The sequence below is a fragment of the Contarinia nasturtii genome, unplaced genomic scaffold (assembly GCF_009176525.2).
Source record: "Contarinia nasturtii isolate CC-2019 unplaced genomic scaffold, AAFC_CNas_1.1 Cnas_scaffold_414, whole genome shotgun sequence".
Classification (NCBI taxonomy): domain Eukaryota; kingdom Metazoa; phylum Arthropoda; class Insecta; order Diptera; family Cecidomyiidae; genus Contarinia; species Contarinia nasturtii.
In genome coordinates, this window is record NW_022197768.1 from 1755516 (window position 1) to 1767951 (window position 12436).

General features: G+C 33.1%; 4 protein-coding genes across 5 annotated transcripts; 3 read left to right on the forward strand and 1 right to left on the reverse strand.

The window, feature by feature from the left end:
- The first annotated feature begins 128 nt into the window (after window positions 1-128).
- LOC116338700 lies at window positions 129-5059 on the forward strand. 2 transcript variants are annotated; one of them, XM_031764116.1, is made up of 7 exons: window positions 129-1161; window positions 2799-3179; window positions 3254-3442; window positions 3506-3690; window positions 3762-3989; window positions 4344-4603; window positions 4663-5059. In XM_031764116.1, the coding sequence occupies exons 1-5, from the start codon at window positions 1011-1013 to the stop codon at window positions 3813-3815; spliced, it is 960 nt and encodes a 319-aa protein (XP_031619976.1). In that variant the 5' UTR covers window positions 129-1010; the 3' UTR covers window positions 3816-3989; window positions 4344-4603; window positions 4663-5059. The 2 variants fall into 2 exon arrangements, with proteins under 2 accessions (XP_031619976.1, XP_031619977.1); XM_031764117.1 differs by having other exon boundaries at window positions 133-1161; window positions 2823-3179.
- Window positions 5060-5543: 484 nt separating this feature from the next.
- Window positions 5544-7961, forward strand: LOC116338633 (myoneurin). The gene is made up of 8 exons (XM_031764028.1): window positions 5544-6168; window positions 6268-6426; window positions 6522-6755; window positions 6830-7106; window positions 7205-7317; window positions 7397-7517; window positions 7580-7830; window positions 7913-7961. Exons 1-8 carry the CDS (start codon window positions 5989-5991, stop codon window positions 7916-7918), a joined length of 1341 nt encoding a protein of 446 aa, XP_031619888.1. The 5' UTR covers window positions 5544-5988; the 3' UTR covers window positions 7919-7961.
- Window positions 7962-8744: 783 nt separating this feature from the next.
- Window positions 8745-10575, reverse strand: LOC116338637 (electron transfer flavoprotein subunit alpha, mitochondrial). The gene is made up of 6 exons (XM_031764037.1): window positions 10444-10575; window positions 10046-10189; window positions 9714-9978; window positions 9430-9642; window positions 9217-9368; window positions 8745-9123 (listed from the first exon to the last, which is right to left on the reverse strand). The coding sequence occupies exons 1-6, from the start codon at window positions 10480-10482 to the stop codon at window positions 8947-8949; spliced, it is 990 nt and encodes a 329-aa protein (XP_031619897.1). The 5' UTR covers window positions 10483-10575; the 3' UTR covers window positions 8745-8946.
- Window positions 10576-10838: 263 nt separating this feature from the next.
- Window positions 10839-12178, forward strand: LOC116338638. Its single transcript, XM_031764038.1, has 2 exons — window positions 10839-11324; window positions 11408-12178. Exons 1-2 carry the CDS (start codon window positions 11062-11064, stop codon window positions 11568-11570), a joined length of 426 nt encoding a protein of 141 aa, XP_031619898.1. The 5' UTR covers window positions 10839-11061; the 3' UTR covers window positions 11571-12178.
- The last annotated feature ends 258 nt before the right edge of the window (window positions 12179-12436 follow it).

The following is a 12436-nucleotide window of genomic DNA, read 5'->3' on the forward strand; positions in this document are numbered from 1 at the left end:
TACCATTTTATATCGATTCGTAGCGGTATTTGATTTTTTATGATCATTTTAGTAGCCGCATTTCAAAAAAGTCGCGTAAAATGCACGTGTCTTATTATTATAATTTTTAATTGTTTTGCTATCGTTGAAAAGCAGAACAGTAACAAAAATAAATGGTATTTTATTTTAAATAGCTAAATAGTTTGAAAAACGAATTTATCGCCGCAGTGTATGAGATAGGAAGGAATGAACATGAATTCAAACGCATTCAACAATGCACGCATATTTCTGAAACTGGCGAACGTCTTCATGATGGCAATTATTGAAATCAAAATCCAGATGACCTCCAACTCTAGCCAAGCACATGTTACACATATGTATACTCAATACATGGTGTTGAAGCGTTGCCGTTCAGCATTTTCACAAGTTACAGCACTTTACGTGCACACAACCAACGAAACCACACCAATTTCGAATGAATGAAAGAGATTATTGGCGTCTGTTTGTGCGCTGCTCACATATGCTCAGTGCCCATTCACACATACAAATTACCACTGGTTTGCATTGTAATAAACATCGAAACTGAAGAGCGACCAACATGATCATTGTTTGATGCCTGTTGTTTCATATAATATAAATCGGATTTTTTTTGTCGTTCATTCTCATTTTGCATTTTGAGTAGTAAAAATGCTTTGGACGGAATATGTCGCATGTAACTGTGTCACATATTTATGTTTTTGTTATTGCTAGTGCAACATTCGAAGCGATCACATCATGATTCGTGGCTCTTCTTTCTAAAATCCAATTAATCATGGTGGCAAATGGAAAAGTTCAAAATTCGGAAAAAAATCAACTAAAAACTCACTAAGTGATTTCAATGAACGAAAAAACAAGCAAAAAATATCCAAAATTATATCAGAGTTTTTTTTTCTCATGTGTGGCGAACATTAAAAATATATACGAAAAAATCCCAAATAAATATTCATAATTGTGCATTGATCAATTCTAAATCGATCAATTTCGAACTGAAAATGAAAGTCTTTTTTAAAGTGTTTTGTATATTAGTTGCTATTAATGGCAATGGCATTTCGGGTGATAATATTCAAAAAGAGCTGACTATTCGTTCAATTGAAACAAATTCAAAATCAAACAGTGATCAACCGTTTCGAGTTAATTTAACGTGTAAGTAGTTTATATGTTCATATCATCAAATCTAGGTTAAATTGATAAAGGGTTCTGCTCAATTGTGACTGCCAAACTATTACTATTTCAAGAGTTCGTTGTGAAGAAACAAAAACAATATTGCAAAAAATTTGCTTCGATGTTACGATTGCGATGAGTGTGAACATTGAAATAAACACACACACAAATGTTATATAATAATGAATGAATAACCCGGTCACAAACTACTGCCCAAACAAATTCAAACAGCCAAAGTATATTTTGGCAAATTTGTGTATGTGGATAAAACGACTTGAATGCGCCATTTAATTTGAATGTAATCGATATTTGAATGCTTATACTTCTTTAACAATCATGTACATCTGTTTGCATAAACTATATTCGGTCGTTGTTGTTGAAGGTAAGCATTTGGCAATCTCTATCACTCTCTTTTCTCTTTCTCTATTGAGGTGCTTGCAGTCGATAAACATTCATAATAAATTATGCCAAATTACAACTGTGACTTTATTTTTTTTTTAAATGTATACACACTGCCCAAATGAAATAAATCTTGATATTTTAACAAAATTATGAATAAAAATTATGCAGTCAACTTCTGTGTATCACTCTCGATCATATGAATCCAAAAGGTCAAACTTCGTTGTGACGGAATAAAACAGAGTGTGTTTGAATGTGAGTGTATTTGTGTCAGAGCGAAAGAAGGTGTGCGGTTTGATTGCAAGTTAGTGAATTTAACACCTTTCTTTGACTACCATTTTTTTCTTTGCAGCCAATTGGTTAAATTAATATGAAGTAAGAGACAAGTGTATGGAGTTGAAATGTGGTTGGTCCAATTGTTGCATTTTATCGTTCGATAAATTTGGTTTCAAACTCAAATTTTTTTGCAATCTTTTTCTTAAATCCAAAGAACAAATACTATCAATAATATAAATGCGTAAATAATATTTACTAAATATGTTAAGGTCCAGACTTTGGTTCTAAGATGACAAGGTGATACATGAAGCCTTTAAAATTCACTATTACATGATCTACTTTTGTTTTCGAAGTGGAAATTTACAATCAGACTTTGTACACATGTGCAAGGTCGCGTGAAAGTGATATTGTGATTTAATTCGGCTTAAAATCGAACTCATAAAAACATGTTTTTTTTGTTATGACGTTTTTCTGAGTATGCTCAATCAACTGATAGAATACAATGGTATTTAAAAAATACTAATTTGACCATTTAACCCTTTTGTGAACATCAATCAACATTCGATTGTGTGTGTGTGTTTTTTTTTTTAAAAAAAGGTCAATGATATTTTTTTTGCAAGTCACGTCAAGACACATTTATTTTCTGCGACGCGGTGTTTTACTTTGCCCGTATTGGGAATTTACTACGTACATATGTGTCGTTGCATTTGCTTTCACAATCAGTAGATGATTCGTCCATTCTCTAATGCAGCTGAATCTCGTACAAATTGAGAAGAGCGTACAGCAGTTACAAAATGCACAAACTTATGTATTTGGGGCAAACGATTGATCAATTGACCAATAGATTTTTTATATGATCTTTTTTTGTTGATTAGCTTTTGCTAATTCATATTTTTGTATATATCATTTTGTCACAAGCAGACTTTTTTCTATAATAATTTTAGCCTTTTTAAATTATTATCAACTAGCACTGAATGTTTTACCGATCGAAACGAAGACAACACTTGAAGATAAGGTGTCGAATGACGCAAATATTAAAGTGATCGGTGATGTCATTGAATCATCGTCACAAACATCATCACAAAAATCGTCAAATATTCAAGCGGCTGGAAAATTAACGACAACACCAGCACCAAAAGTGCGAAAAGAAAAATCAGATCCATATGAATGCCCAAATACATCGGAATTTGCATTTTTTCCACACTATTGTTCGAGGCACGCGAATTGTGTAAGCATTGGTAAAGAATACCGCTGTTGCAGACAATTCAATAGCAAACGATGTGTCAAAGGTGTACCGAAGCCATTGAAAGAGCAACGCCATGAACGTAAGTCATTGATGATTCTTTCATATCTTTTTGTTTCTACATTAAATGTGATTCAATTTAATAAATATTTTCAGCGATACTCGGTCTGATTCCAAGAAAATGTCCTAAAGAACCATTGGCCGAATTATTTTGGGAATTGAAAACATGTAATTCGGATCATGATTGTTGGCCCCGCATTTGCTGTCCCGATGGTCTGAACAAGTATTGCCGTACATCACGTCCAGAGCTAGATACTTTGCCCGTTGGAAAACAACTAGCATATCGTAAGCATTAAATGTGATATCACATGTGATCGCATCAGTAATAATTAAATTTGATTTTTTTAGCCATCGATATGCTGTCGAGCTATTTACAATGTACACCAGCACCGCCAACCGTTTACGATTTATATCCAAAACCTTGTAACAATACATTGGACTGCTTTCCAAATGTGTGTTGCCAAGAAGCCGGCAAAAAATATTGCCGACCACCAAAACGATCGTTGCTGGCATTTATTACCACCTTTGCTCAGGTATCCTGATATGTTTACCATACATTTATAATCGACTATTGCTAACTATCCAAATGTTGGTCTATTTTTAGCGATTCAATACCGGCGTTGTTCGACAGTGGACCGATAACATTGTTTTCAATTGATAGAAAACATGTACAATATGTTACAATTCAAGTCAAACCGGAACAAAACTCTTTGAGATATAAATGTGATATAATTTTTTAGATGTTGGCATTGTTTTTGTGGATTTTCAATAGTTATTTGTTAAGTTTTTTCAAATGTTTTATTTTTAAGTAAGCATTAGCCGAAACCCCATTGTGAGTTTTTTTTTTTTTCGAAATAAAATTATAATGTTATTTCAATGGGACCACACAACGTTTTTTTATTCAATTATTATTCAATTTTATTAACTAATTTTTTGGTTGATTAAAGAATAACAGCTATCGTTCAATATCGGCTGTAATACCAAGTATTTATTATCGTCTAAATATTTTGAAATATTTTACGCATATTTCAGGCACACGCGTATTCGTGTATTAAGCAATGTTATTCGCAAACTACGTAATAACGTTTCTAATTGTTTCTATCCTGCAATATTGAAGAAATATGAAAACATCTATATTACTTATGAAAATATTCCAAAAAATAAAAAAAATTGAATTTATCTTCAGTTGAATAAATAATTGCTGTCTCGAAAACAACACGTGGAGTATTGGATTGTTTGTATAGTTCGGCACATGGAGTGTTGGATTCACCGTAAAAAGCATATATAAACTCCATTCGATGAAAATGATCATTAAGCAGTGAGGTTTTCAATATTGAAGTCACATTTTTTTTTTTGACGAAATTCCCCAAATTAAAATCTATCTTTTTAAAGATGTTGAATCGAAACATTTTTGTTCTACTTTTCATTGGAGTCATCGTTTGCCAGGTATACATGTATTTTAGATAAATAAAAAAGGATTTTTTTCTTATTTATATTTTTAACAGGCAATTTCTAACGTTGGAGCAGCCCCCAAACCCAAAGGCAATGGAAAAAAACTTGACAGATCAACTTCAATGATATCTTGGGAAAAAGTTAAGAAAGCTTATGAGGTAGCTAAGAAGTACATTTGGATTTCAGAGGAAGATGTAGAGAAAATCAATGCAGAAAAACCGGTGAATCAAGAAGATGTCCAATATTTCATCGAAAAGTTCCACAATTGGATGGGACCGGAATTGGATTATGATACCTTCGATCATGGCCAGAGTAGCAAAAAATGAATAACAAAAAAGTCAATAATGACAATTGCTGAATTAAATTTACAATGTGTATACGATTCACACAGTTGAATAAACACCTGTTTGTGCAAAAGAAAAACAGAATTGTTTTTAACATTTTATCATAGTTTTTTTTTCGTTTTTATTCCAATATTTTATCATCCTACGCTTGTATCTTCAAAACTGTGTCAACCAGCCCCCAATTCATCGATATTCAAAGTCTTTTGGTTTGCTAGTTCAACCATTTTATTATTTGTTAACTAAATTATCTAACTCATAAATGATATCAAATGAAAAAAGAATGTATATTTAAAAGGTGAAATATGATAATCAATTCAAAACACTTTGTTGTTGATTTTTTTTGTTGTTGTTATATGCATAAAATGCGAAAACAAAAGCACATTAAATATCCTCACATAACGAAACATTTAAAAAAAAATCCGAGTTAAAATTGTTGGCGTCACCATCTAAACCAATGTTAAACACTTAAATATGTCGGCAACACTGTAGATAGAAGTGAACAGCAGCAAGCGGCGTCTAAATGTTGCGCGATAAAGAGAATAAAATCTGGGTGGCGGCGCCCTTTAGTTTTTTATTTCTAATCCAAATAATCAACAAAGCCGGACTGTATCGAAAGGAATTTGACTTTCTTTTCATTATTAAATTCCTTACCTGAACATGAATTGTTCAGGAAGAAAAAAAATTCAAAGCGATAATAAATGTGTTATGAACTTTTGAAAAAAGTAAATTGTTTTCAATTTGTGTGCTATCAGTTTTAAAGATTCATATGTGTGGTACGTTATCATCATTTAGTTGGGGTGATGCAAAATATTGATTTTTCCCATTCATACTCTTGTCGAACGAAAGATAGAATAACTATACAGACTATGAATAACTAGTGTGATGGCAAAAAATCTTTCGAGTGCTAAAACTGTCTATAATGACTAAAACATTTCGATTAAGTTTGATAAAATTGTGTGTGTGTGTGTGTTTATGTGATATTTAAAACAAAACCAAACCAAGCAAAACAAACGAATTTAAAGAAAATTTCAAAAAATGGCGGTCATGCTAAACAATACACAAACAGACAGCGATGCAAATGAGATGAATTTTACCGCTTTCACCGATCTATGTCGATTCTGTTCATTAAGACACGGAGCCAAAATTAATTTATTTGAAAAAGAAGCCGAACAACGACAAATACTCTACAAAGTGCGCTCATTTCTTCCAATAGCGGTAAATACTATATAAATATCAGATATAATAAATAGAAACCATCCGATATGTCTGACTTATGTTAGCAATGTCAAATGATTGATATATAATCATTTGTAGATATCCAAAGACGACTTTCTTCCGAAGAAAATTTGCGAACGATGCGTTTTGCGATTGGAACAGTTTTATGAATGGAAAGCGATATGTGTACAGAGTGATACAGTGCTTCGAAACTATTCGGAATCAATGCGAGCCGTTACAGCAACAATTAATTTTACGGTAACTTCTATTTTGTTTTATACTCAATACATTTCTATAATTCGACGATGATTGACAATTTATACTTTTTGTACAAACAAATTTACTGATACCAGAACGGAACTGTTAACGTTGAGAAAATGACTACAGAGCAAAAAAATTCATACTTAGAAGCGCATATGGAAGTTCAACAGCACATGCATCATGTATCAATACAATTGAATAAGCATGCACAAAACCATTCCACAGCCAACAATCAAAGTATGGTGAATAATCAAAATCACAGCGGATCACATCCAAGCAATTCGGTTAATATTTCAAATCCATATTTAAATACGAATCCAATAAAGGTACGATTGAAAATTTTGTTTTTGGTGAAATTGTTTGGGTGCATTGAAATAACGTCGATGTTTTATTAAATTAGGGACCACAAATACCAACACCAACAACTGCATCGTCCGTTGTAGAGAACACATTTACCGTTCCTGATGATGTTGGAATGGGCTATGAAAGTGGAGTTCGGGTCTTACAAAGTCTGGGCAATTGGTCGCCCTCTGACATTCCGCCGAATGTTCCGCGACCGAATCTAATACCGTTCATTGAACCATATATCGAAGGCGGTTCGATGCATCCAGCCAGCCGACTTAAGGCACTACAACAAGTTCAACAAGCATCACAAAATACACGAAAACCAGCCAAAAGTTAGTGTAGATTGGCACAATTCCGATTTTCTTTAATGAGATAATTTGATATAGTAGTAAAAATCGAACAAAATCCAAAAATTAACCTTTATTTACAGCATCATCAACGAAAGCTTTTGAGTGTACAGTGTGTGGCAAAGCGTTAGCTAGAAAAGATAAATTGACAATTCACATGCGAATTCACACCGGAGAGAAGCCCTATATTTGCGAGGTTTGTGTTATCAATTTGTAGTGAATTTGTTACATTTCACATCAAACGTTTATTACTTTTGATTTTTTTTTTGTTTCAGGTTTGCGATAAGGCTTTCGCTCGTCGGGATAAATTAGTTATTCACATGAACAAATTCAAACATGTCACACCGACAAATATAGCTCCGCTAGGAAAAAGACTGAATAATTTGAATTCAGAAGGTAAAAAATCTCAATAAGTTTTGTTTTACCGTCAAAATATCGTTCAAAAATGTTTTTCTTAGATGTAAAAAAGAAACCTGGAAATAATGAAAATAAACAGAATTTAATGCATACACATTTGCATCAAGAATCGGCATCAAATAATCTTCTTCATGGAGGCATGCACAATCAGCAACCGATAAACCAACAAAGTAGTAATGCCTCAATTCAAAATCATGGCACGAATCAGCCGCTATCATGGTCATGTGAACTATGTGGAAGGATGTTTGCGACACGAGACGAATGGTCGATTCACGCAAAGAGCCATTTGGAGGTTTGTATTTGCATATCGTCCACATGTTTGTTTTTGTATTTCATTTGATTAAATTACATTTTTTTTTTCATTCCAATTCCAGTATTGACATGAGGGAAAAAGTAGCTTGTCGATAGCAGAAGCTACGAAGTCAAAAACAGCATCAAACATTAAATGTGAATTTAGTGCATCGGACGATGCACGAGAACATCCACAGGTAAACAATTAGGCAAAAATGTTTAATTTTTGAAGGAATTTTAAGTCATGGATATAAATGAATATGAAAAAAACTTGTTTTATTGCAGACACCATCTTCAGCGGCTGGTTCGAATAATTCTCAGTCACAAAATATTTCACTTATTCCACTGAATACAACCAACTACTGTTTCATATGTCAGAAAAATTTCTCAACTAGTTCAGAGTTCATCGTTCATATTCGCAGTCATTTTATAACCGATCGAGTTGGAAATTTGGTGGGTGAAGAATTGACCTCATCGGAATTATTCAATCGCAATTCAATGGATTGCACCTCTGAAGAGCTGTGGACCTAAAAGCGTACATCGTCATCATTTTAATTTTTATTTCAATGGTAGTCATGTAAACGTACTAATACGATATATGTCACGATAACGAATCTTCTTTTTTTTTTGATAAGAATATCAGTGAACAAAAAAAAAAACAAATTGTCTGTGTGTAATAAAAATGCGATTATATACTGAATGTCGATTATCGACGCAAAAAACAGTAAAAAGTAAAACAAAACTTGAAAAATTATTATACTTTTGATGTGATCTTTACTCGTTCCCCCATTGACAATGTCAATATGAATTTTTAATTGATGGAAATGATTAGAATTTAAGACAATTTCTGAATATTCTTCTCTGTAATCAATTGCAATGGACGATGATTTTTCCCACGATGTATTTAAATAATCATTATTATTGAACGAATTTCATTCGTATTTTTTTTATTGAAAATATATAGCAATGTGCTTACAAAACATCTTTGATTTTATGCAAGTATCTAAATTTTCAAGCCATTTCTTTGTATTGGAAATGTAAAACAATAAAAAAGAACTCAATTTAATTAAGAATTAACGTTGTTTTAAACAAAATAATTTTAGCTCCATTGATTGATTTACAATTTTTCAGTGAGCTCTGGAACAGCTTTGAACAAATCGGCAACAAGCCCGTGATCAGACACTTGGAAAATTGGTGCTTCTGGATCTTTGTTTATAGCTACAATGGTCTTTGAGTCTTTCATACCAGCCAAATGTTGGATTGCACCCGAAATACCGACAGCGATGTATAGGTCCTTGAATTCAATTGGGATATATTTTTTTTAATTACAATTAAATATTCAATTCGGAAATGTGTTCGATAGCACGGAATCGAGAATTGTACATACCGGTGCAACAATTTTTCCAGTTTGTCCAATTTGTAAGTCATTTGGTACGTAGCCCGCATCAACGGCGGCACGTGAAGCACCAACAGCAGCACCAAATTTATCAGCCAAGTCATACAACAATTTAAAGTTGTCACCGGATTTGAGGCCACGACCTATTCGATTATTTGGTTAAAATCTCTTCGATAGATTATTGTAGAATTACACAAAAAATACCTCCAGAAATGATGACTTTGGCGCTTGTCAATTCCGGTCGATCGGATTTGGAAATTTCTTGGCCGAGGAAAGTCGATAGACCTTCGGTTACTTTAATTTCTGGTGCATTTTCAACCGCAGCATTACCACCATCGGCAGCTGCCTCAAAATTTGTTCCACGAATTGTCAACACTTTAACTGCATCTTTGGCTTTGAGTGTTTGAATCGCATTTCCTATGTCATCAAAAAAATATAAAACATTTAAATCACTGAAATGTGACGATGCAAAATATTTGTGATTTTACCAGCATAAATTGTCCGCACGAATGTATCCTGCGATTTAACGCCGATGATATCAGAGATAGGTGATACATCAAGCTTGGCCGCAATTCGTGGTGTTACATTTTTACCAAATGCCGATGCACCCGCCAAAATATGTGTAAATTTCAATTGATTTTGCAGCGATACTACTGCATCGGTAACGGTTTCAGCCGTATGCCCCTTGAATGCTGCATTCTGAGCCAATAGCACCTTTGATACTCCCTTTAACTTTGACACTTGTTCGGCCACCTGAGACACAGACAATTTTTCCGATCAAAATAAAAAAGATCATAAATGAATTCAATTGGTAACATACCGCTGCACAATCAGTGCCAGCAACTAAAACTGTGACATCGCCACCGATTTTTTGCGCCGCTGTGACAGCATTTTGCGTAATTGCTGTTAGATTCTTTTCATTATGCTCAGCAATAACGAGTGTACTTTGGAAGCGACGGTTTAACTAAATATATTGAGAGAGAAAAAAGAAATAAATTGATTTTATAATATGAAATGCACATCGCTGAATTCGAAATTATTTTTAATCGAGAAGATCTACATTTTATGGACTTTGATCTGGAGATGAGATACATTTAAAAAATATAATGAACATCAAGATTTTTCTCAAAGTCATTGATTATCAATTTCATTGAAATAAAAAACAAATTTCGAAAGGAAAATTTTCCAAATTATTGTTTTTCATTTAATTTTATTTACCCGGTTGGCTCCAATTAAAAGATTTTTTGATTTGAACATTTTTCTAGTTGAATAGATAAGCCCGACTGTATGTGTTAGCAAATATTTTGTTCACATTGAACCTTATACACTTGTGACAGTTCTGTCACATATAGCATAATGGCGAAGAGTTCGTTTATTGCACATTTCTTTCCATTGATATGAAACCAACCATAATCATTCAATAATAATTTGATAATCTCTTGAAGAAATTCAAAACCATATGTTGTATGGAATTTTCTTGAAAATCGAATAAAATTTTCCACATTTATTAATTGTGAAAAGTTATTAAACGGCTTTTTTATCGACTTGCGGCAACTTTTCGAACTAACAATCAAAACAACACAAACATAATGAATACGTAGTTGTATCGAATACGTCTGTTTATTTCATTTGTGATTCAGTGATTTAACAAAGTCAAGATAATAAAGACCTAGATAAAGACGTAGAAAACAAAACATGAAGATTAAATTCATAAGGAAAAGCAAAAATGTCCAGAAGATCATGATTCGATTTGTCAAATTTGCTTGGATATGGTGAAACAGGAGCGCGACCAATTGTGCAGCAATGAAACTCAACCAAATCTAAAAACTGGAAATCATGTTATCGGTATGTGGTCAAATGCCGTCGCTAAGTGATGGATGTTCGGCTATTGTTTTATCGTATTTCAATGAAGTCTACGATCATCTTAAAGACAATTTGAATACGGAAAATATTTGTCATATGGCTGGCGTTTGTGTTGCACAATTTCATCAACACGAGGATGATATTGAGGTGATTGAAGATTCACAAATTGAATTCATTGATCATGTAAGCGATGACGTTCCATGCGATCTCTGCAAACAACTCGTTGTGCATTTGAGGTAAGCCATTTCATTTAATTATGCATTTTTCAGTATTAACGGTAATATGATTTTTTTTCATTTATTTTGTTAATTGGACACAGAAATTTACTGGTTGCCAATACGACCGAAGCCGAATTTGAGAATGTACTTGAAGGCATTTGTAAACAAACGAAATCATTCAAGTCAGAATGTTTGAGTTTTGATCCGGATGGATCCGGATCCGGATGGTGCTTGTTTCATGATTGGCATCTGTCCAAAGGGTAAATTGACACAAGAGCCACAGCATTCGTATGAAGTCATGCCATTCATACCAAATGATCAATTACTTGTGAAGAAGAAAATTTTTGGCGTAAACGAACCGATACTATGAGCACAAGATATTCAAAGTTTCCAATTGCGGAACACACTTTTTTGTACCACACACAGTGGCGTGCGGGGAACGCATCGAATCAACATATGGGCAGCAATGCTGGACAGACGCTGCGAATATCTAGCACTATTCAGACAGCAAAAAACCATCACTGTTCATTTACACGTTTTGAGATGCATTTACACGTATTGACACTTATTTTGTACATTTATTCGTATTTAGAAGCTAGTTGACAACTTCCTAGCTCCTTACATGAGACAACAAATAAAACCTTCGGCGTCAAATAATTTGAAAATGTTAATTGAGCATTTTGAGATGTGGTGAATGTAAACCGTTCGGTTTTACAAAACATTATCGTTAATAAAATAATTACTTTTTACACACATAATTGAAAGTAAACCTAAAATCAAGAACAACATACAGATACACACATTTTTTTGTAATAATCAGAAATAAAGTTCTTCTATCATGAGCAGTCAAACCAATTATTTGTCGCTTCAATTTGTCCAACTGTTATCAACTAATTTTCGTTTATTGAATTTTTTGTTTTGTTTAAATGAAAAACAATTTTTTTGATTAACATAATATTTAATGCGATTTTATGTATCTTTTTTTTTAAATGCGCTACCGGGCCTCAGAGACCCGACCTGCCCGGTTAAGGGTTAATAAAAATAAAAAGCAAATAATTTTTACCATTAATATGATAAATTACCAATTGAGATAAAATTCATGAATTAAAGACCAGTCAACATTTAGAAAC

Bases quoted from the DNA above. Each gene is read 5' to 3' on its own strand.
- LOC116338700 (XM_031764116.1), top strand. From the start codon at position 1,011: ATGAAAGTCTTTTTTAAAGTGTTTTGTATATTAGTTGCTATTAATGGC. The intron at 3,180-3,253 runs GTAAGTCATTGA...AAATATTTTCAG, and splicing joins GAAAGAGCAACGCCATGAAC to CGATACTCGGTCTGATTCCA. The intron at 3,691-3,761 runs GTATCCTGATAT...GTCTATTTTTAG, and splicing joins TTATTACCACCTTTGCTCAG to CGATTCAATACCGGCGTTGT.
- LOC116338633 (XM_031764028.1), top strand. From the start codon at position 5,989: ATGGCGGTCATGCTAAACAATACACAAACAGACAGCGATGCAAATGAG. The intron at 6,427-6,521 runs GTAACTTCTATT...TACTGATACCAG, and splicing joins CAGCAACAATTAATTTTACG to AACGGAACTGTTAACGTTGA. The intron at 6,756-6,829 runs GTACGATTGAAA...TTATTAAATTAG, and splicing joins TAAATACGAATCCAATAAAG to GGACCACAAATACCAACACC.
- LOC116338637 (XM_031764037.1), bottom strand. From the start codon at position 10,482: ATGTTCAAATCAAAAAATCTTTTAATTGGAGCCAACCGG. The intron at 10,190-10,443 runs GTAAATAAAATT...CAATATATTTAG, and splicing joins TTTTAATTGGAGCCAACCGG to TTAAACCGTCGCTTCCAAAG. The intron at 9,124-9,216 runs GTATGTACAATT...ATTGAATTCAAG, and splicing joins CTGGAAAAATTGTTGCACCG to GACCTATACATCGCTGTCGG.
- LOC116338638 (XM_031764038.1), top strand. From the start codon at position 11,062: ATGTTATCGGTATGTGGTCAAATGCCGTCGCTAAGTGATGGATGTTCG. The intron at 11,325-11,407 runs GTAAGCCATTTC...AATTGGACACAG, and splicing joins CAACTCGTTGTGCATTTGAG to AAATTTACTGGTTGCCAATA.